The sequence below is a fragment of the Ursus maritimus genome, unplaced genomic scaffold, assembly GCF_017311325.1.
Source record: "Ursus maritimus isolate PB19 unplaced genomic scaffold, ASM1731132v1 scaffold_35, whole genome shotgun sequence".
In the NCBI taxonomy this organism is placed as follows: Eukaryota; Metazoa; Chordata; class Mammalia; order Carnivora; family Ursidae; genus Ursus; species Ursus maritimus.
This window is the reverse complement of record NW_024426119.1, coordinates 3,852,296-3,876,037: the sequence shown is the minus strand read 5'-3', so window position 1 is coordinate 3,876,037 and position 23,742 is coordinate 3,852,296. Positions and strand designations below refer to the sequence as shown.

The following is a 23,742-nucleotide window of genomic DNA, read 5'->3' as shown; positions in this document are numbered from 1 at the left end:
CGCGGAAACTGGCGAGCTTCTCCTGAGAACAGGTGAGGAGTGCTTCTCTAATGAAATCAGACAGGCATTTTACTCGTTCGCCATTTTAATCAGCACCCCCGGCCCCCCCACTCAGGCTCAAAGCAGCTAGCTGTAAACCTCCCTTGTTCTTCTGGCCCCATTGGCCGAAACACGTCCTCACCGCCTAAACCTCAGACCACACTAGACCCTGTGAAATCTTATCTGAGAACCTTTACGAGTCTTCAGGTGTCCTTGCTGCCTGCCCGTCCGTCCGTCCGTCCGTCCCCCCACCCGACACACGGATCAGGACTTAGATGGGGTGCGAGCTGGTTCTGGGATCCTCTGCCGGAGAGAAGTGGCGTCCGTGAGCAGGGGGAGAATCACAACACACGCCCGCGCGTGCAAGAAGCCCGGGAAAGGCTAGTGATGGGGAAGAGCGGGGTTCCGGGGAAGTCGCACACGAAAGCCGCAAAAATCTCAGAGCAAGTTAAAAAGAGCAGACGACTGAGGTGTCTGGGTTCCACGGAGGCGAGGAAACAACGCGTGGAGCTCCCCGTGCGGGCGAGGGCATTAACTGCGCACTCGGCCGCCGGGCGCTCATTAGTGTGGCCCACGGGGACCGGTTAGCGGATGACCTCATCCAGGGCTCTAAGCCACCCCCTCGTGGCTTGAATGCACCCCCCAAAGACCGACAATTGATCTTTTCCAGGATGGAATCAAGCCCCGGCGATAATGAGCGGGTACGCCCACCTGTACTTGAAATTACTTCCCTGGAGAGTCAGCTGTCGGCTTCGGACCCCCAAGCTTTTCCTTTCATAGGCGATCTTAGCAGCCTTGAGGAGAGTTAACATACACCTTACTAGAAGGCAGATGGGAAAAAAAATGTTTTGGGGGCCGTGGTGCATAGGGATAAGCGTGGGAAGGAGTCTGCGGCGTCAGCTTAAATATCCGTGCTGGATCCGCTTTGCCCTCGGCAGACCCTGCGCCGTCCTTCAGACGGGGTCCTGGTTTGTGACAGCAGACGCCCCGCAAGTCCATATACGCCAGAGAGAACAGCATTTCGTTTGACACACACCCCTGCTTTCCGGGTTGGCATAATCCATCAGTGCAGGTTGCAGAATGCTCCATAACACAAGATTTGGGTTTAATGTTCACGTTCTGATGACGACCGCAATTAAAAGAAACAAAAAACAGAAAACGTCATGTCCCACTTTCCAGGGCCATTTTTATTGTCAAAACTAAAAAAACAACAACAAAAACAACAACAACAACAACAACAAAACCAAGTAAAACCACCTATTGATAGAACAGAGGTAAGCATTTCTACCATAAAAGGAAAAGCAAGGAGACTTTAAGCTTCCCATTTGGGAACTCGACTCCTGTTCCCCTACACTCTAACAACTGAGGAATAGTACTAATAATCGCATTAGTTTTATGTGGGGAAAAGCTTAGTTTGAATACTTTGTAACTTTATCTAGTATGTACAGTTTACTGGTTTCTTCCCACTTTTTAGGGCTAAATTTTAAACCCTCCTTCTCAGAGGGCAGGTGGTGCCCCTGCTGGAGAGCACCAACACCTTCTCGTAACACGTGAGGTCAGGGCACCAGGTAGAAGGAGGGATACGAAATGCAAGCACCTCTTTCATTTTTTCACTTATCTGTGCCCCCTCATCATAAATTTGTTTAATGTAAAACAAACAAATCCTTGACAAGGGTTTAACAGGGTTTTCAACATCTGTGCAGATAAATGTAATTTATTCTTAGAGAAGAAGAGCAGCTTAGAGCATACCATGAAAACTGTTCAACAACAGTCTTGGTTAAAGTGTGTGCATGTGTGTGCACACACGCATGTGCGTGTGCGAAGACAGCGGCAGTGGTTTCCGGTCGCTCCATTGCACTCACAAAACCTGCCCAATACTTTTACAGGGAAACAGACACCTGCCGGAGACACCTCCTTCCCATCTCATCTTTCTCCTTTTTTGTTCAGTGCAACCCACAACGGAATTAAAATCCACACGCCTGACCTGACATGTTTGTGTCCTTCAAAAGGAAAGGCAGCTGGCAGACTTTTGCAAACTTTCTTTAGGTACAAAGTGAACAAGGTAAAATGGCATATTTAGTCTTTTGAAAGAAGCAAGTGGTGCATGTCACTTAAAGGTGTCTGTAGAAGTTCTCTTTTTGTTAATACTTCCAAACTCATCTTCGACATTATAAAAGGTATTATGTATTTTCAACATGGGGGCAAATATTCTATAAACACATTTTTGGGGATAGAGAAGTCTTGAGCCTCCCAAAAGACAGGTTGATAATGAATTTATTGATGTTTTGCTTTAGATTGAAGTTTGGTTTGTGGTATAAAAAATGAATAAATTTAAGTGAACAAATCCAAATCCCTTTTATTTTGCTTATTTGAAAAAATCACTCCAGGTTTATTTCTGGTACACTTAATTCATTCAAAGCTGAACGTTGCTAATGCCTAAATTATTTGAGTGTTATGTAATTACCTAGTATAAAAATGCAGATACAAACCAGTGCACAGAACGTGCTTTTAAAAAATTGTACTCATAAAAATACTGACTACCCACACATACTGACAAGTAGCCGTGTTTAAAAATAAACTTTTGCCCGGGCTGACACCACGCTTCAATGGTCTCCCCTGAGCCCCCAGTCCAAAGGACGAGTGTGGTTTCCAGACACAATGTAACCAATATTTTTACATGAGATAAAGGGAAAGTCTTTGGTGTTTAAGTATTATGAAAAGAGGAAATTCTCATCAAGCATATTTTTTCAGCTTGGCTAAATGCCAGCGAAGTCAGGAAACCATAAAGACTGGACAAAACTAGCATGGGCTACCATCGAGGACCACCGCAGCCTTGCAGGTGAGAGCAAAAATCGAGTTTCACCCTCCACGTCTTCCGCTCTGTGAGGACTGTGCTAGATTATTCTGTGATGGGGATGCAACACTGGGTCCCTGCGAGAGGATATGAAGAGAACAGGGGAGGGAGGGAGGGAGAATGAATGGAGGCTTAGGGGAAAAAAAAAAAAAAAAAGAGGGTGATTCGGGAACTGGGAGGAGAATTGAAAAATCACACCTTTCAGTCCCCACATTTCTTCTTTTGTTCAATATACAAGGAGAAACCATCCGGAAGGAAGAAAGATTATGACTATCTGTAAACTAACTGTTTGACAGAGACAGAAATGCTGATAATGAGTGGGTTGTGTCTGTAGTTCTTGGCTGTTCACATCAGCAAGGGATGAAGGAAAACAGAAACTCTTGATATGTTTGTCTAAAGAGGTAGTGGCGTGGCCACGGGCAGCAAGAGTTCAGCTGAAGTTCAGGGCAGATGCCGCCAGGAGTTTACACTGCAGGAAAGTCAGATTGCTTCCGGATTCACCTTCTCCTCCCGGCTTCTCTTCCAGGATCATCAGGGGCAGGGGACGCTGTGGCACAAGGTGACAATGTCCGTGGGGAAACAGGCTTTGAGCAGGATACCCCTCTCCCGGTTACAGTCCAGCTCCTGGATGAAGCCGTACCAATAGATGACTAAGCCCGGCCCGAATCTGCAAAAACACGAGAAGGTAACTTACGTGTATTGTAGCGACGTCATTCTAGAGAGAGGTCATCTCTGAAGCATCACTAAGACGATTAAGTGACATTACTGCACAAAGCTTTTGCTTCGGTTGCTACAATTGAGACGGAGGGCTCAACTTACAGCAATGAGCTTATTTAATAGAAATCCTACTATGGTCTTGGACAGATTTATGACCTTTCAAGGAACATGAAGAATCGCAAATGCACGCAAGACCCTAATTACCTTTCAGGGAGGTGTTCTGAACTCGGGCTGATATAAGTACCTAACTGATGAAAGAAAACTCCAGAGGCTCACCAGGGATGAGCTGGGGAGCATCAGACTTGGGATTTTATCTCCTAACGCTACCTTATCTCCTTCTCTATTTTCAACTAAGGCAGAAAATAAAAGAATGAAGAAGAAGGTAGAAAGGCGGAACAGCCCAAGCCCCTCTTCTGGCTAGCACGGTCGATGTACGAGCTAACAGGGCCAGAGGTCCCCTCTGTCATCCGTTCTTTCGACTCTTTAAAAACGAAAACAGAAACAAACCCACATGGCACCAGGGATCCCTCAGACACACCTTGTCCCTGACCCTTCACCTGTGCACACAACCCTCTCTAAGTGTGAAATTTGGTCGTAGGTTCTCATCATGAAGATGATGGATACGGTCATGTAGACTTGTGAAGACAGATGCTGGCTTAAAACCTCCATCTTTCTCAATTGTGCCTCCAAATTATCTCCAAATTGGTGAGCAGCAGACTCAGGAAGTGGCCCTATAGACGACTTGACCCATCAGGAAGTTGAGACCTCTAGGCTGGGTTCATAAAGATGTAATCACTATCAATCACCGTGCACACGGAGATGTTTTGCACATCAGTTTCACGTTTTTCCTACTGAGAGTACTTAATTAAAGGGCAGCACTACTTTGGGTGTCATGTTGCAGGAATTTTGCAGCGAAATCATAAATTATGAATGTTGGGTTAGTAAAAGGATGTCTAAAAACAGAACTGCTTTCTGTATTCTGACATTACAGCAGGCTGAACCACGTTAGGCCAAAAAGCTTTTTCCTCCCATGATTTATTATATGCTGTAGTGTACTTGCCAAAACTAATAGTACAGGATGGGCTGCGAGACACTGTGTGCACGGCAACAAGTTCAGCTGGATGTCACGGGACGGTTGATTTGGGGATTCACATCCGTAGGGTAGCCGAGTTGTATGCAAGGTTAATTCAAACGTTTGGACAGAATCATGAGATGGCAGCCCATCTACTGAGGAGAGGCTCTGGGGGACACAGGAGCTGTGTCCAGTGCGGTGGCCTTGGAACACGAGGCTCGAGGAGACTTCCCTGCAGTCGGGCGGCCTGCAGACGAACCTGGTGAGACCTCGCTTCCATTTAACGGAGGGTTTCTTAGGAACTTGTAGTAACAACTGTCTGCAAGTGGGACATAGACCATTGGTACCTCTATTTTACAGAAAACTGACTAGTATCCGAGGATGTCCAATTTGTCAGGACGAGCCTGGCAAGGGCAGGAAGATCTGCAATTCTGAGGATCTCCGTGTCTGAGGAGCCTCGAAATTTCCCGTTGGTGAGGCAGCCCCGAGTCACAGCCTCGACAGACCTAACACGAAGCTCAAGACATTCCTCCGTTGTGTTTTGCAGCCATTCAGGAGACTGCGATGTTCTTGGGAAAGGCACTAATGTTTTTACAAAGGGAGAGGGAAAAAAATGTGATCTAACCAGTCATGGAAAAGAACAAAAGAATATATGGGGTCATAAACAACAAGCTCAGTGTTTTAAAGATTTAATAAAACAAAAACACATATCAGCAGCACGGAGAGCGCAGGAGCGGCCAGCGCTTTCCCTGAACAGTTAAATCATAAGCCAAAGGACACGAAGCATGACAGCTCTTTACAAAAATGGCATTTTCCAGGCAGGAAAGCCAGGCCGGGGAACACCTCAATGCCCCAGAAAATGGACTTGTTTCACTTGCGAGGCAACAGATGAACTCTGCAACTCGAACAGGTTTGGCGAGGCTGGGAACGTGAACGTTTCGTTGCAGCGGATGACAACGAGGACCCCCTAAGGTCGTGCCACGGACCTCTGAGTGACCGTCAGCGTACAGGCGCACTGACACAGAGAAAGGCGCTTCCGTCTGAGTCTTTGTTTCCTTCTTAGCTTGTGCATGGAATCCTTAACTCCAGCACTCTTCACCCTCTCACACGGCTCAAAAGCTCTAACAATATGTGCTTAATTGAAAACAAGGCAACACAACTCGTTCTTGTAAATGGCAATTGGTAGGTAAAGGCTTTCCAATGCTGTGTTCTTTGAAGGACAAAAGTAGGGACTCCTAGGGTGACAGATATGGAAATCATGATCGAACAGGATCCGGCCTCTTTCCTGACACCTACTTTAGTGTCTTTCTGAGCTTTCTCTGACAATTCAGGATCCAGAGATGACCAAATGGCTGCCAAGATAACCTCCCAGCAGCGCACCTGTTGATGAACAGGCTGACCACATTAAGCAACTTTACAGAGTTAATTCCTTTGGTTATCTGAACCAACAGAAGGGAACATTTTGGTTGACAATTAAAACACAAAAAACAAAACCAAGCCACCCAACTCTAGCATTTCCTTCTGAAAAGGTGTAAACCAAGGAGAAAACAGGACCTAGGAAATTTTTACGTAGGTCAAGTGCATGCTCGGGGTTGAGCGATTTCACCTCTTTGATGCCTGTTCCCGTTTATTGTGGCGCAGCTAGACTAGAATGAGATCACTGGGAAGGCAAACATAACCTTTGTGACCAATAAAAATCAAAGAGACTGTTAACGGCATTTAAAAGGAAACAGAGTCCCAGAGTCTGAGGGACCGTGCAAAGCACAGGGCTGGTCTGCTACTGGGTTTGCCGTCCTCCCTACCCGCCGGACACACTCAGGAATGGGATGCATACGGATATCTGAATTGATTCCGTAAACACATTTCAAGGTGGACTACAATTTTAAGGTTACTATACGCATGATCAAGTAATGAGATCAAAGACTCCGGCCAAATGATTTTAAAAACTCCTGTGGAGCAGAGACTGGAACGCGAGTGAGTCCTTTTGCTTGCAAATGAAATACCACCAAATCTGCAAAAACAACACATACCTCCTGAAAAAAAAAAATGGGAGGTGCAAGTCAAGAGCCATGGCAGACCTTGAGGGTGTGTATGAAAGATGAAGTTCCTCATAAGTAACAACAGCCTTCTAGACGTGTGTGGAAGGTGTGTTTCTCTGGTTTCCTCTCACTTAATGCATTTAGAGAAATTAAATGGAAGACTGTGGAATGAATGCTGGGTACCCTGGTGTGGTTTTTGTGCGGATCTGTATCCCAGGGATTATCTCTGCTAGATTGTGACCCTGCGGAGGGCAAAGACCATGTTTTCTTTATATGCATGTTCTCCAGGCCTAGCACGGTGCATGGCAGGTGACGGCTACTCTCAGGGACAGGAACACAGAGTTAATAGGATCAGACAGCTTTGTGCCGGTCGCCGAATTGTGGGCAGTCTAGAGGTAGTAGGCATGCTGGCAGGACTCAGCCACTGCCATGGCCTGGCATTTTTATTCGTGACCAAGAAAAGCACACAGATAGCATACGGATCATGTGGATGATGGTAACAGTTACACCAACATTAATTATTACCACTTTGATCGCACTTAGAGGTGCCAGGCACTGTTCCAAGTGCTGCACACTGATGAACCCATTTAATTTTCAGGGCAACTCCACGAAGTATGCAATTAACATCCCCATTCTGCAAATGAGGAAACTGAGGCACAGAGCAATTAAGCAGCCTGCCAAAGGTCTCATGGCTAAAAAGGGGAAGAACCTGTGTTGGAACCCAGGCAGTCGAGCTGCAGGGTCTGTGACTGTCTCACAGTGAGGTAGCCGGGGGACATCCTATTAGACTTTAGCCAGAAAAAGAGAGGAAGTGCTTTCTGTACCACTGAGACCATGCCTAGAGTGTTTTGCAGGCTTCTGGTATCACGTGTGAAGAGGAAGATCTCTGGTCTGGAATTGATCTGGAGGAGAATGCTAGGATATTTGAGGAACTGTTAGAATAACAGAGTACGTGTGACCTAGAAATAAGCACGTAGGGTGGTAACGTGCTCATTCACCAGCCTCTGATTTTTAGGGCACTCTTGGGGAGAAGTGATTAGATTCATGCTGTAGCTCTCGAGCAGACTTACGGCAACGTCGGCAAGTTTCCAAGAATTGTATATTGATTCAACTTGAATAAAAATTTTTCTACCAATTTAGCTTTTGCAAACATGGAGTGAGTTGCCTTACAAATTAGTGACATTTCTGTGACTGGATCTAATAAATCGAGGCTGGGCTTTCATCGATTGAAAAAAAAAAATGGAGCCAGCACGTAAGTTTTTTTTTTTTTTTTTTAAATATGAAATCCTGCATACTTAGCATCTTTTAGAAATTAGTTGATCTGGCAACAATCAGCTGGAGCTAAGCAACAGCTGCCCCCTTTAGACAAGACACATGTTTCAGGTTCGGCGCAGTCCCCACCATTCTCTGGTACTCCCCGATGTCCAGACTCCATACCAGGTGCCATTTATCACCGTGCTTGTGCTGCGAACTTTCATGGTAGACACCCACTTCTCCATACTCACATCTCTGTGAAATGTGGGAAAGCAAAAGAGAACCACAGGGGGTTTCATGTATCAAGAAAGAAATTGAAGAAGCCACATTTCTTATGTCCTGCCTACTATGCTCTCTTAATGCTGTCCACCTGTCCCCATGGACATTTGAATTCTTGACCCCAGCCCTGAGATCGAACTCAGAGGTTCCCAAACTTGGGCCAGAGCCTCTTGAGGTAACAGATCCTTATGTACACCAAGCACTATCCTCAGAAAAAATAAACAGGTCTTATTTTTAAAAATGCAGATAAAATACGATTCATAGCTTTCAGTCATTATGGATTGTCTAAGTAGATGTGATCTAAAAGTAGAGCTATGATCACATGGGGGAGAGCAAAAACTTGTTTACGGATTTTCAAATTTGGCAAGATTGGGGGAAACTGTTCTAATTGGTTAGAACTTCGATAGGTGATGTTATATACAGGTGAAAAGCATATATAAAGGGGGGCCTATGAAATAGGTAATTCTAGGGCACATTAAGGATCTGCAAAAATACCTAGCACATTTGTAACTATCCTGTCTTTGCACAGAAGGTTCATCTTCACAGTAAAAAATGAGCTAGAAGGAAAGGTACTTAGGTAGGGCATCAAATCCCATTTAGAACTCACTCTACAGACAGCAGTCTCTACCTGTAGGAAAAGAGGCACACAAGAGAGGCATCCAACTAAACTGGGCGACACCAGAAATGAAGAAAGGCCCACAGCACTGGTAGTCCTGGAATTCTGATCTGCAGCTAAGAGACGCAGACTGATAGTGTGGTCAGCCGACTTCTAAGGGGACCTCCATGATCCCTACCTCTTTAGATTCAGGCCCTTGTGAAATCCCCACCCCTTGAATGTTGGCTGGATCTAGGGACTTGCTTCTAACAAAGGAAGATAGCAAAAGTGATGGGATGTCACTTTTGTGATTAGGTTACAAGAGACAGACTTCCATCTTGCTACCACTTTCTCTTGCCTTCCCGACTTGCATATTCTGATGAAGCAAACCATCATTTGGGAGAGGCCCACGCAGCAGGGAAGTGAGGGTGGCCTGTGGCCAATAGTCAGAGAGGAATGCAGCCCTCAGTGGAATAGCTCCTGAGGAGCTGAATCCTGCCAACAACCCGAGTGAGTTTGGAAGGGTTTCCTTCCTCAGTCAAACCTTCAGATGAGACCACACTCCCTGGGCCAATATTCCTGAATCACAGAAGTGAGGTAACAAATGCGTGTTATTTCAATTTGCTATATAGCAATACACACACTGCAATACACACAGACTGGACCTGAGCAGTCAAAGACCATTCTTCACATATGCAGTATAGAAAGGCCTATTGGCTTTTTACTCCAGTTACACTTTAACCCAGAATCTACGGCAGGAGGAGTTACTGAATGAGATTATCATAAGTAGCAACTCTTCATCAAGGCTAATTGGTTATAAAGCAACTCTGTACTTTCACCTTAACGGAGTTCCTGGCTCCTAACTTGGACTATACACCAATACCTCTGCCTGCTGCATATCTAGGGCCCTGGGGTTACCCAAGGATGTCGATAAGTCATATATAAAATGAAAAATTCTGGATGTTTTTTTCTCCAGTTCTGTGGTTCTGTATTGCTTGGTTATCAGGCTTCCGAGGCTGCAAATATGAGGGAGACGGAGACAGGGTGTGAGAGGCTGGTTACGGGCAGAACACTTGCCAGTCAAGGTGAGTGACTGCTGACAACTAGGGAAGGGGCTTTTGAAAACCTCCAACCATGGCAATCTAAGGCTGTTTTCGTGTTGGGGAAATAGGCTTCGTCAATCACAGGTGCCGAGGACAGTCCGGGATAAGTAGATGCTGGTTACATTTTGCTAAAAAGAGCAATCTGTATTTTTAAAAGACTGCCACCAAGAATGTTTTACAAGTGGGACTTCAGTGAGTAAATTCTTAGTTTTCTAGAAGAATTTAGCCACCCTCAGATAGTCTCCTAGGATGTCGAAGTATGGATGTTGGACAGAATTGTAAGTTATAAATCATGTCTTTCACGGCCAGATTTTTTCTGTGAAAAACTCAGAGGTATGGACAGAAAATCCGGGCCCCTAAATTCAGGAAAGACTCTCTTCCTCTTTCTTAGCTATAAAAAAACACACCACCTTTCCTTGCCATACTTCTACACTATTCTTTATAAAGCAGGCATTTCTTGGATGGCATTTTAACGTATGGAGAAAAGGGAGAAGACGAAGGGTCTATTGTTAGGCCTTTTCCCGTAGGCTGCTTCAGAGAATGCTGGAATGCAAGGTAGACGAGGGAAGTCAGAGATTTTTTTTTTTAAATTTTATTTATTTATTCATTCGACAGAGATAGAGACAGCCAGCGAGAGAGGGAACACAAGCAGGGGGAGTGGGAGAGGAAGAAGCAGGCTCATAGCGGAAGAGCCTGATGTGGGGCTCGATCCCGTAACGCCAGGATCACGCCCTGAGCCGAAGGCAGACGCTTAACCGCTGTGCCACCCAGGCGCCCCGGAAGTCAGAGATTTCTAATCACACTGTTAGATACCAGTTTGCTAGATTAGCCCCAGTAACTAACTCCCTGGTTGGTTTCCTGAGACTTCAGAAAGCCCTTGACCAGACATTACGTCTATAAAGGTTTTGTCTAGAAACATAAAGGAGCACCCGGCTGGCCCAGTCGATAGAGCATGCGACTTTTGACGTCAGAGTTGTAAGTTCAAGCCCCACGTTGGGTGTGGAGATTACATAAAAATAAAATCTTAGAAGAAATACACACATAAAATGATGATTCCCATAACCAATGCTAAAGAGGTAACTAAAGTTTACTGCACTTAAGACGCAACGGGCAGTGTCGCAAGCCCTTTATACGTACAGATTTGGTACTCACAAGCGACCTAGGATTGTCCCCATTTCACGGAAGAAAAACAGGAGGCACAAAGAGGGAGGCTTTGAACTCCAGCAGTCTGGCTCTCCGGCTTGTACTTGCAACCACTACACTATATGGTCTCTCACTATGCCTTGTATTTACACAGCAATTTATAACAGTCATTCAACTTTGAAAAATATTTACAACACCTGGAAAAGAGAGCCAAGCAGGGGCCCGGAAGGCAGGCGACTCATCAAAAGCCCAGTATACGAGTTGAGATTCACCTGTCTACAAGGAATAATTCTTCAAGTATGAAGTCAATAGTTTCGCACTAAGAAGTTTATCTAGCTACTCCTTTCGATTTAAGTGTCACAGTGTTTAGGAAGTGTATGGAAAAGCAACTTATAATTCAGGTAAAAGAAATTAAAATGATTACATTTGAGGGAGCATATTTAAAGCATTTGACAATCAGTAAAGTAAACTAGGGAATGAGAATTACGGAACCACTGCATAAAGTTCAGAGAACTGTTCCCCGCAGTGAGGGGATTCAGAAGTTATGGGGCAGAATCTAAACATGAGGAAAGAGGAGGAAATCCAGAACACTGCCTCAGCCTGTTCATGTAAATGGAAATACACAGCTGAAGTTATGAAGAAAACTGAGGGAAGCAACAGGTCTAAGTGAGCGTATCAGGTAGAGATTTGTTTTCCCAGAAAAGAAGGTTCAGACTTGCTAAGCAGGGTTGATGCAGGGAAGCCCAAAGGCTCATTTTTGCTCCTAAAAATACCATGAGTGTAGAGATGTAGCTTAGGATTGTTATCTATCTCTAGGAAAAAGATCACATATTAAAAAAAATCAGTATGCTTGTAATCTCTTTTGGTAATAGGAAAGGGTGGTGGGATTCATGGATTACAAAAGTTGCCTCTTTACTACACAGAATAAGGGAAACTCATGAGGCCGATCTACTGCCCCCCTTCTCAATGAGCTGAATCACCATGGATTACATAAAGCGTTGTCGATGCACTGGGGTTCTACAGTATAAATCTGCATCGACACAAGAAACAGTTTCAGTGGAAAGATAACAAGAGGACTGTGGAAGGATCTGAGGAGTTTAGTCAAGTGTCTTGTTCATGAGGGTCTTCAAATGATAAAAATAAGACAGTTGTATTGACTCAAATCTTGGTTTCCGACCCCAATCTTTTATTTCAATTCACAGGCCAATAAAAAAAAAAATCCTTCTCCAAAAGAAGAATAGCACAGACTATAAGACATTCTAAGTTTTTTCTCCTCCTTTTGAGTTGCTGTGTGGGCTCTGGGCTATCTTCTGAGGATGTGTGCAGGCATGTGGCTGTTGGAAGTCAACTGTTTCACCATCAAAAAGACTTGCATGTGGTTTTTATGAAGGACGCATTCTCAAACCCAGTTCAGGATGGCGGAGAAATATAAAACATCTTGTAATTGTTTTAAAATAAACTCTTCCCCTGTTTATTTAGTTTTAATCTGCATGTTGTAGATCGGTCCTGCACTTGTTAATCACTGCTGTATGTATCTCCAGACAGAGTTGTAAATAACTTTTCAGCCCAAGTGAAATATGCTTGCACATGTTTATATGCAAAGTATGTGTGTATTTATGCCTATGTATAAATATGTGTACAGTCATAATAGATTAGTGATCAGGTAGTATTGCATTGTAACGTTCTGGCACTATGGTCAATTTAATATACAATGCAAATATTCTTTTTCTGTAGTTTCTAGAGATGAAATGAAAATATTAACTTGCTTATTCCATTTACTTTCTTGCTTGGCAGGTCTGGGTTTGCAAAATGAAATGACTAAAGGAAGAGAACCCTAGTTACGAATATTCTCACTCGATTCATAGGTCTGTTATTAAAAATGCAACTCTAGCTCTTTGTAACATCGACTCACTAGAATTTTGAAAATAAGAAAGGAAAAATGTAAATACTCATTCACATCAGGTCTTTATGCCACACAGAAAATAAACAGAAAATACATTATTTTGAAGAAAATTTAAAATGTATATAAATACACAACCACAACCACCTGAAATTCTCCTTGATGTTTATGTAACTTGGCATTTTCATGTCGACATTAAATTGCCTGGAAAAGTGCTTAATTTCCACTCCGCTCTGTCCTGTGTTGGGTATGCTTAGGTGCCATACTTAGCAGTCTCTGCAGCCTGTCGTGAATCTCCTCTCACGAGAGGGAAACAGAGGAGCGGGATAGAAACCAACGGCAGAAGGTCGTTTGTCTTCCATCTGCAATTTTTAATACCAGTTTCCTTAGAGAAATGCTTATCCCTGGGACTGGGTCAGCCCCTCTGCATTTTACCAAGAATCCACACACACACACAGGCACACGCGCGCACACACACACGCACACACACATCTGCGCACAAGCTTGCACGTGGCTTCACAGAACAGGACAAGCTCGTGTGGTCATGACCAGTTCTGTCCCTGGCTCAGTTCTTTTGTCTATAAAATGGGTGCTGATGCAGAACTTTGCAAATAGATAATAAGAGAGACCCAAAACTCAACAAGGGGATAGTTAGGTATTGAGATAAGAATTATCCCGTCATCTTTATCCAAAATGTCTTCTGAAGGTAACCATTTTAAGCAGAGTTTAGCCCACATTTTCTGTGATGACACAGTCATTGGGCACAAGGATTCTGGAAAATGGTTCTTTTGCATGCGAATATTTTTAAAATTTAATAGGCACCAAACGTGTGTCCTATATAAGTTCCCTGTGATGCATGATGTCAGTGGACTTAATGATATTCCCTTAAAGGCGTTCAATAAATATTTTGCAACTCAAAAAAACCCCAAAACTACACAGAAGCCTGCGAACCCATCCTGCACAGGGCACAAGTCACAAAAGACTCCTCTCCTTAAATAGCTTACAACTCAAATTTTTATAACGTAGGAACACAATCTATTCACACTTTCAGTGTAAGAGAGAAGTTATCAATTGACTACACAAAACGTTATAAGGTGCACAGCAAAAGAGTAAGTACAATGACATGGTATTCTAAAAGTCTTCCCAGACAGAGTTCTCAGCTAAGTTGCATTTACTCATAAAATGGCCCGTTTAATTTTCTCCATTATAGATTCACCTTTTGAGGGGAGAAGGAAGAATGGGATTAGGAGCCCGAGACACGTAAAGGAATGGTGGGATCAGATGCACACTGAGACTATTTTGTTATGAAACTGGGGCATAAACAAGTCTGATAGCCCTGGTTTCGGGTTCAAATGAGGACATACGGAATGGACAGCACATCCTCAAATGGGAAGAGAGAAATACCAAACACCTAAACCCTAAAAGTCACAAAGTACCCAAGGTCATGTTTACTTTGAAAATATTTAAGTACTGTGAGTAAGAGAACATTCAGGGGGGCCTTGGGTGCAAATTTTATCTATTTACTACCTAGGATTTACACCCCAGCCATCTTCCAAAAGTTGGGGTACTTTACAAAATTGGTTGTGTGAATTATTATGTTTTCTCAGTTATTTCCCCAGGGAAACTTGCCAAAGGCAAACCCAACATTTCGGCTGATTTAGTGTTTGCAGCCAGAGATTTTATAATTGATAGGATGACCGTAATAATGGATAGTGGTCATCATGCTGGTGAAGCCTTGGGCTGACGGCACAAAGAGTCCATTTCAACGTTCATCAGTTAAGTCTACCATAGACTTGCTCTAATAAACTGAGGTTATTTCTGGACTTTTCATTTCTAACTTTTTGAAGGCTACAATTTAGAAATGTATTATAAAATAGAAAAGGTTTTCTTATATAAATATTGCCTACTCCGGATAGGTTTCATCACGCAGTCTTTATTAGGTAGACGGGGAATGGGGTGTCTCTTTCCTTGGCTTAGGTCTCAAAAGATTACAGGGTAACCCAGAGTTCAGTCAGACGTTTATCTCAAGGCACAAAGATTTATGCATTCTGGATATATAGAAGTCTGCTTAAAATAAAGAATTATTGGAATTTTCATCCTTGGCAAAGTCCAATAACTGAAGGATGAAGGCTGATGCACGTTGCCCTATAAATCTATCATTAACCGAACGTGACACTAGGCTTCAGGTATGTCAAATCCTAACTCGCCCTGAATGGGTAGTTAAGGTTTTCTCTCACAATAAATATTTCACGATAAGAAAAAGCTTGTCAGCTAACCAACACAAGCCTCAAGAGCACACCTCCCAATTCTACAGATTCACGAAGGCAGGTATGTGCTGGAAAGTAGAAGTTGGAACCATTCAGGTCATTAGCTGAAAAAAAAAAAAAAAAGCAAAAAGAAAACTATGGATAATGTGGCCTTGCAGGTATCAAACACTTCCAGAATACAGAAGCTGCAGAAGGGCACCTTGTGTATGGGCAGCCCACAGGAGTCAGCCAAGGAGTATGGCTGAGCAGATGCAGGAATGCGTGGATGAATTCTCCGGCAGAACTCCCGCCCCAGGCCATGCTGGGAGTGCTAAAATGCACCTGGAAGAAAAAATCCTTTCCTGGTAACTCTCGGCCACAGAGGGAAGGGAAGTCATTTTTAAAGGGGAGAAGAGGAGCCTTAAAAGTTTGCCCATGTCGCACACCCTGAAGAGCTAGTCCCAGAGCGGCTTCCGTGTGGAATCTAGGTTTTTCCAGGCTGTTACGGCGGGAAGAGGATGCTGTGGTTTAAAATCTGGTGGCAAGCCTGGAAGGGACACTCCTGGTGCTTGCGGTGGCGAAGGGAGGCGGCAAGCCTGGAAGGGACACTTCCGGTGCTTGCGGTGGCCAAGGGAGGTGGGCAAGCCTGGAAGGGACACTCCTGGTGTTTACCATGGCGAAGGGAGGTGGGCAGGAATTGGCTGAGAAAAACTAAACATCCAGGAGCCAATTGCTGCACACAGGTGGCTCCCCAGTCTTTTAAATACAATCAATTTAGGCAGGCTTTTGTTTACAGTAGCTTTTATCTGGAAGATAAGGTTGTAAAACTGTCAGTCACAGTGAAGTGCTACCACTCCTGGCCATATCTCAGCCCTTCATCTGTTTTACTTCTTCCTCCCTTTCCAAATACCTCAAGGTGTTTAAGATGAGTGAGAAGATATCCAACTATTACAGTGAACTGCATCTGTGTATGACACATGGATTTGCACTCGGTGAACCGCAAATACCATCCCTGCAGTGCCTGTATCGCTCCCAAGCTCAGCAGGAGGAGCCCGTGCGTGCTCCCCTCGCGGCTTGACTCCTCAACAACATCGAAACTCTACGGAATGATCTTTACGCGCCCTTTTCAACAGTGCTCCTTTAAGAAAAGGAGAGTCTGACGGCTCTATGTTGGGGTGAGGCTTTTCATTTATTTATGCCCAGCCTCTGCACCGAAGAGGCATGGACGGTAAAACCACGAAATAGAAAGCTGGGCTCAGGCAAAGAAGATGGCAAATATCCTCATCTTAGCTTGAGATTGAACCTCGTCAACAGTAAAGTTACAACAATTTAAATGTGAGCCCATAAAGGCCCTGATTTTGTGTTTAAAGGCATTATTTAGTTAACGGATCCCTAAAATGAAGCTCTGAGCCAGGAAAGTTTCTGAGTGATGATGGAATCTCGGTGAAAATGCCCCCTGGGCCAACTCTAGATGAAGGGCAGGGAGGTGGACAGGACAGCCATGAGCAGGCAAACCCATGGGAGGGGAGGGCAGTTGGGAGTCACTTGGAAACAGGCCTTACTGCTGGAGAGGGCGGGCAGGCCCTCCTGGGTAGGCTAGTGTGGGGTTGAGGGTCTGCACAGTGGAAAATATCTTATCTGTCATTCTTTGGGTTTTGAGTCATTTCGTGAGTAATATTGTTCTGTTTGATCCCCTTCTAAATACAACTAGAGTAAGGCATTCTACTAAGTGCAATGCCCTGTCATTAACCCCATTTCTAACTCAAGTCTCCTAGATTCAAAGAATGCTGGACTGACGTAGTGGTAATAGCCCTGATCTTTGTGAGTGGTAGGAGATACAGACTATTCGACTATTATTTCCTTGAGTAAAATACCACTGATGATCATATTCAGAATCACCATAACCCTAACAGCAGCTACTCTTGAGCTCTTTGTACGCACGGTCTCATTTAAAACAAAAAGCTCTGTGAGTAGCCAATAGGAGTGCTTTTATTTCAACGCGGAGAAAATGACTCCAGAGCTCTGCTCGGCTGATCCTAGCGACAGGGGAGAACACCAACACCGAGTACTTTCTTGTGCCTAACGCTGTGCCAGCCACTTCCTACACATTTCGTCTAATACCTGCAATGACCCGATGAGGTCGGAAGTACTAACAGTGCTGTTTTACTAACGGAAAAATGGATGGGGAGAGGTGAAGTACCTTATCACAGGAGATAAAGCTCCAAGGTGGCCAAGGCACCAACCCAGATCTGTCCCACCTTGCGTTCCCTCTCTAAACCCTTACTTTACTCGGTCCTGTGCTTGGGACTCCCCTCAGTACTTTTTTTAGTGTCTAGTTTCAATACAAACCCTCTACTTCAGGACTCCTCCACGTGGAAGAAGTCCTTCCTCTTCTATAAAATGTGGAGGCTGGAAGATCATCATCTTCACGTACCTCCTGTTTTCAACTTCCTGTGTCTTGTCTATCCAGACAGCGGGTCGAATAGCATTTGCATCCTGGAGTCAAGGTGGATTTGAGAATAAAAAATATGCTTCACAACTCTTTGTGTATGTTCATTATTGCCCCATTACGAAGACTCTACCCAGGAGTGGAATCCAATAAACTGGCCCAGCTCTTGTTCCCTCCTCCCCAATCCATGAATGGATAGGTGTCCAGAGGTCTGGAAATAAACCCACTAACAAGAAGAAAACCAGATAGCCAAGTACTCGTCAAGGCAGGGCTGGGAAATACTTTACCCAGACTTACCCGGGGAGAAAAGTCAAGATGAGGAACCAAGGAGGAGGGAGTGTGAGTAAAGGAGAGTTGAACATCTCCTACATTTATAACTAGACTAGATGCTTCTCTGAGCCAGAAAGCAGGAAAGGTCACTTCACAGTCATTCCTGCCTTTAAAAAAGAAAGGCTGATCAGCATGATGTGACCAGAAGAAACCACTTCAAAAGAGATGGGACAGAAAGCCCGGGTGACATCAGTGACTTAAGTTTTATTTAAGTAGAGGTTCCCTTCTTCATGACAGGACACTGCTGTGCCTGTTTCCATATTTAGGCCCCGGGTGACGTGACAAAGAGGGGCTGCACACACCGATTTCAGGGCAGTGTCTTGAGACTTCATTGTACTTACTCTAAACTGTTTCCCCGTTAGACTAAGAGCATTGTGAAGACTCACACTTAATAGTTCATCTTTGTAACAGATGGTTTAATTATCTAAAAAATGAGAACATGAAGGGACCACCTTGAGCACCTTAGACTAATATTTAAAGACTCTAGAGATGATAAAGGAAACTTCTCACTCAGGAAGCAAGTGCTGGTTGCTGTTTGAGATTGTCCTGACAGAAGTAACACACACAGACTTTTGGGACCCCAAGCCTGGCCCTTAGAGCAGGTGGGGACCACGCGATGGGTCCTCAGGAAGCTCAGCAGCGAGCACCAGTTTCTGAAGGTGGCCAGTCGCTTGGTTTTCTTGTGGTTGAGAAGCTGCTTTATTAATTAGATAATAACGCAGCTCTACCACCTCTGTCTGGTGTTCCAGTCCCCATGCAATGCTAGCCTCCCTTCTGTCCTCACTGCACAACAGAGAATATCACCGGCTGCCTTCCTGGAAAGGATGCCACGTTCCAGGGGTGCCACGATGACAGGAACAGTGTCCCGGTCTTCCAGATGCTCTCAGTAGTCAGGGAGACAAGCAGGTTAAAAGGTAGTGTGGAGGAGGAGACCAAAGTTGAGAGATAACAGGGCAGAAGGCCCTGTGGTAGCCCAGAGAAGGTCAGGGAAGGCCTGGAGCAGAGATGAGGTGACCTTTGGAGTAAGTCTTGAAATCAAGGTTCACTGAGTACCGGAAGATGCTTCCAGCAGAGGGACAGGCACATGCAGACAGAGCTCTGAGAACAAGCGTGGAGGCTTTTGAAGCAGCACAGAAAAGGTCAGGAAAAACAAAGACCGTGGGCTTGGCAGAAGACAGAGCTGGAGAAGCTGGGTGGGAGTGGGGCTGCGGAGGGCCAGAGGGGCAGGGTCTAGCTGACCGAGGCATTCTGAGGGCCGGGGGGATGGTAGGCGCGAGTGGAGAGCCAGCCTCTTCCTACCAATCCCACCATGTTGCAGGCACACCAACCCTTTGCCCCAGGGGGATCCTCTTTCATGAAACCCAAATACCCCCGGCTAGGTTTCTGTGTGGAATTTCGGAGCTAAATATTTACTTTTGCGGGGCCAGAGTATCTACTACAGCTCACTTATTTGGGGGTAAACACATTAAAGGAAAGTATACATTAAAACAAATCTTTCTCCCTCCACCCACATTTCCACTCCATACAGAGAAAAGACTGCCATTCAAAAAAAAAAAAAAAAAAAAAAAAAAAAAACAAAAAACCCCGTAAAACTATCTCGAGGGCTCAACTTTCCGGAGTCGTCGGGACAAAGTCTGTGTATGTAAACAGTCACAGCCTTGCTCCGCGGGGTTCCTCCAATTTGTATTCTTTGAGAAGTCTGCCGGCATGAGGCGAGCGGCTCACAGTTTCCTTAGTGACTTACACAGCAACCTTATTCTACTTAACAGGAGTCACTGGCGAAATTTTATGAAGATAAGGGCTTCCAGGAGTGAGTTCCCTTACTGGCTGCTTTTTGATTAGAAGCCAGACAAGGCAGAGCTATACCGCGCCCGCAGTTTTACTTTGCAGACTCTGTGGCCTCTAAGTGGGCCCCACAAAGGCCACTGGGGCCGAGGCTGTGGTTTGAGTCCATCGAGTTGAAAGCAATGTGTCAGTGTGGAGAGGAGTTAGGGAGGTTATTTTAAACATTTAGTTAAGCCTGTGACTGTCTCCTTTGAGAGGCATTCCTGGCTGCAAACTGCCTCATCCTGGGTGACATAAGCTATTGAAAGAGGTTAGACGGAGGTCCCCGCAGTCAGAGAGCTGGTCTACCCATGTTGCCATTAGCTGATTAATAGGTGTTTATTTTTAGGGCTTGAACTAACAGGCCATGCTAAGGCCAATGCAAGACAGTATTTGAAGTCATCTGCGAGTGCCCCACACTTGTGAAAGACCTTACTTTTTCTGCACAGTTGTTGTAGCTGATGTCTGGTCAGACTAGTAAAATTTAATGCCAATGACAGAAAACCCTACCCCCTCCGTTATAAAAGAGGGCTACTGCAAAAAGAAAAAATAGATCCTTATCACTATTTAAAGAAACATTTGGGGAAGGAGAATGAGGAAAAAAAAAATATGACCAACTAGTTGTGGCAACTGGTGGAGCCCAAACTCTCATTCAACACTAGATACTAAGTAACAAATTCCTAGCATTAGGTTCAAACGCCTTACATAAAATAACAGCAAGCCTAGTTACTATTTAATGTTGTTATGTAGGCTCCATGCCCAGCATGGAACACGGTACTGGGCTTGAACTCATGACCCGGAGATCAAGACCTGAGCTGAGATCAAGAGATGGAGGCTTAACTGACTGAGCCACCCAGGCACCCCTAGGTTTGCTATTTTTTAACGAGATATTTAGGACTACAGATATAGGCTACAAATGCTATAAAACATTTGGATTAATAAAATTTACTTTGATTTATGGGGCTTATGATTCTACGGGATTCAGAAGCAAAACAGCAAGGTGAACTGCGCTCTCATTGCCAAACACTAAATTTAAGACATGTTACAGTTACGTATTTATATTTGTTTAATGTTTATCACTTCCACAGAGACAGAATGTTCCATGAAAGCAGTACCCTGTCTACGTTAGCATCACCTGGCATTTAACAGTGTATGGCACGTAGCGGACGTTGAATAAATGTTTGTTGAATAAATGAATGACAGGTAGAAGAGTTACGCAGAGTATCTTTGCACAGCTATTTCGCTTAGGTCTGGTCTAGATCTCGAACCTAATGGCGTACACAGGATGGGCTGCATGGTTTAAAAACAGTGCTATTACTTGCTTTACTTAATCATTTGCCTTTGTTTATTTCAAGAGCTTTCTGACTTCCCCAAGCAGGGGAGCCATTGGTTTCAACTGGCATAGTCAGAGGGAAGTTAAAGTCACTGCTTTTCACACTTTATAGGTCTTCTCTCACGGAGTCTGCTGGAATCGTTTTACAAGAAAGTGTGCCTGAGACTTTTACCTTTTAAATTTATCATCTCAACCTTTGTGGCATGTAAGATTATAACACCGGCATTCCTTCCTTACCTCTCGGGTTAACACGCATCCACTTCTAGCCAGATTTCTGAATGACAACAGCCCTGGGAAAGATGTATTTAGAATTTAGCACTGGGAGAGCTTGCTGGCAACAGCCCTGATCCCCTGCCCAAGTCTGTGCTTGGGGCTGAAGATCAAGGTGCTATTTTATTTAGATTTCATAGAAAGACACTGAGGATCTCAAGAGACCGAAAGTCCAGTCTGTAAAGTTGTTACATGCACAGTCAGATCAGCCAGGCTCCTAACGGGGACACATATGGCAATTTACCACCACGATTTCCACAGGGAAGCAACCCTCGTGCCTTCTGTCTATTTTCATGATCTGTCCAACACAGATCAATCACCCCGAGCTCTTGACACATTTATAATGCCCTTTAGGCTTATTTATGGACCAAGCATAGGTTTTACAGAAACAGACTATAGTCACATTTGAAAGAATTCTTTTATCTCACCCCAGATTATGCACTGGATAATCTAGACTGGATCTCTCTTTGGTAGGACTAAGGGTCCCCATGTCGTATTTTGAAGACGCTTAACTCTAGCGCCTTTGGACGGTCAGATGCTCTTAAGCTCTCCAGCACAGGATCAGACGTTTAAGAAGATGGGAATAATAACTTTCATGGGGAAGAAGGAGATCATGTGTGGGGCATGATTTTAAGAGGCCTTTTAGACTCTGATATTCAGGCTTTGTTTTAATTTGAGAGACGCTTAACAGAAAGGGTTTTTTCTCTTACTGAAACTCAGTTTGTTAGGATTAATACCATTCATTCAGCAAATATGAAATGTGACAGTGTAACAGCAAAATTTCTTATTTTGTGCTTTCAGTTTGCTTAGACTATTTCTAAACTTAAAAGAACACATGCCATGAAAAGCAAAAAAGGGCAAAGATTTAGGGTATATATTTCCTCAATGCCCATCTCCTTTTTCAAAGTGCTTAGTACAATTTGATGAAATTTTATTTAAAGTGTTTCAATAGCCTTATTCTAAAGGATTGAACATAATTAGCTCAAGAAAACAGTTTGCAATTTTGGAACCGTGTGTGCGTGCGGTTAAGTTTCTTCAGGCAACTATAAATTACCCAGAGTGAAAGGACGGTAATTATCAAGGGAATTGAGGCACTAGGGACAGGCAGTGTAGGAGCTGTTGGACTTTTGCAGCTTCTTCTTTGCATACATTTTGGGGAACAAGGGAAAAAGCGTAGTGTTTTATTTTGCTAATCCGGGTAAGGCTGAAAGGAGGAGAGATCTGGATTAAATGACCACGTAAGTTGTAAAGGTACCTTGTTCCCTTTACATACATCTTATACTTTTTAAAGAACACGATCTGTTATTTAAGAGGCTGAGCTATTTAGGAAAGCTAAGTGAGTTCCAGAGACTTAGGGGCAAGATGCCGGAGTTAGGATGGAGGTCTGACTTCTTATCCAGGGAGAGCAAAGGAATCTTGGAAAATTCTGTTGCACCGTTTCACCCTGTAGTCCTTATTACATTTGTGACTTGTCTCTTATAAAGAGATCAAAAGAGTCAGTATTATTCAGTGTTTATATGCTACCATTTTGATGTAATTGCTAAGCATTATTCAAATACATTCAAGTAATAATTGTTTTGAAACCAACGGAGATATTTTACCTTTTGATGACATCACCTCCTCAATTTGTATCCACAAACCTTTAAGTTCTATACAATGGGATTTTTGTCAGGCATCCCAAAACGTCCAAAAGTAACATTAATTTTTATCTGTCAGGTTCTACTAATTAGAATTTTAAAAATTTAAAAAATCATGTCTGAGTTCAAACTATTCAGTTTTTTTAAAATGTAATTATTGTTTCTCTTTAAATGTGGGACATTTTACCTTTTCAGGTAAGTAAAAGCATATTGGCCTTGGTCCAATTTAAAAACTAAGTTGTAGACTTCCTATCAGAAAGGGTAAGCAGAACCAAGCACCTAACTTACATAGGGAAACAGGAAATGTCATACATGGTACCTGACGTCGGTCTTGTAGGGTTCCTACAGCCACATGCTGGCAATGAAAAGGACCTGAAACATTTTTCGAACAACCAGGCATCAGTCCTTACGATCTGATTCTATCTATAGTACAATTAAAATCTAATTGTTTCAGAATCAGTAAAAGGTGTAAAGATCTGTAGAAGATCACAACAGGGCTAGGGTAAGAACAGAGCAACTTATTAGTTAACTATAGATCATGGGAATTCATGTATATTCCTTAGAATCTTAAAATCGTTCTGGGGACAATAGGAGATGGGATATCCCAAAGGACCGAACAACTTTTTAAATTAGAACCTGTCGTCACTTGTATGTAGAG

At 43.8% G+C, this 23,742-nt stretch overlaps 1 protein-coding gene across 3 annotated transcripts in view; it reads right to left on the bottom strand.

The window, feature by feature from the left end:
- Window positions 1–1,207: 1,207 nt before the first annotated feature.
- CDIN1 (CDAN1 interacting nuclease 1) overlaps window positions 1,208–23,742 on the bottom strand; it is a 211,583-nt gene continuing 189,048 nt past the window's right edge. For 2 of the 3 annotated variants that reach the window (XM_040620439.1, XM_008702266.2), the window contains one exon: window positions 1,208–3,560. In XM_040620439.1, coding sequence (XP_040476373.1) covers window positions 3,425–3,560 — 136 coding nt within the window. In that variant the 3' untranslated portion in view covers window positions 1,208–3,424. Of the gene's footprint in view, window positions 3,561–8,006; window positions 8,231–23,742 lie in introns of those variants that run through there. The other variant, XM_040620437.1, reaches the window with a different exon arrangement.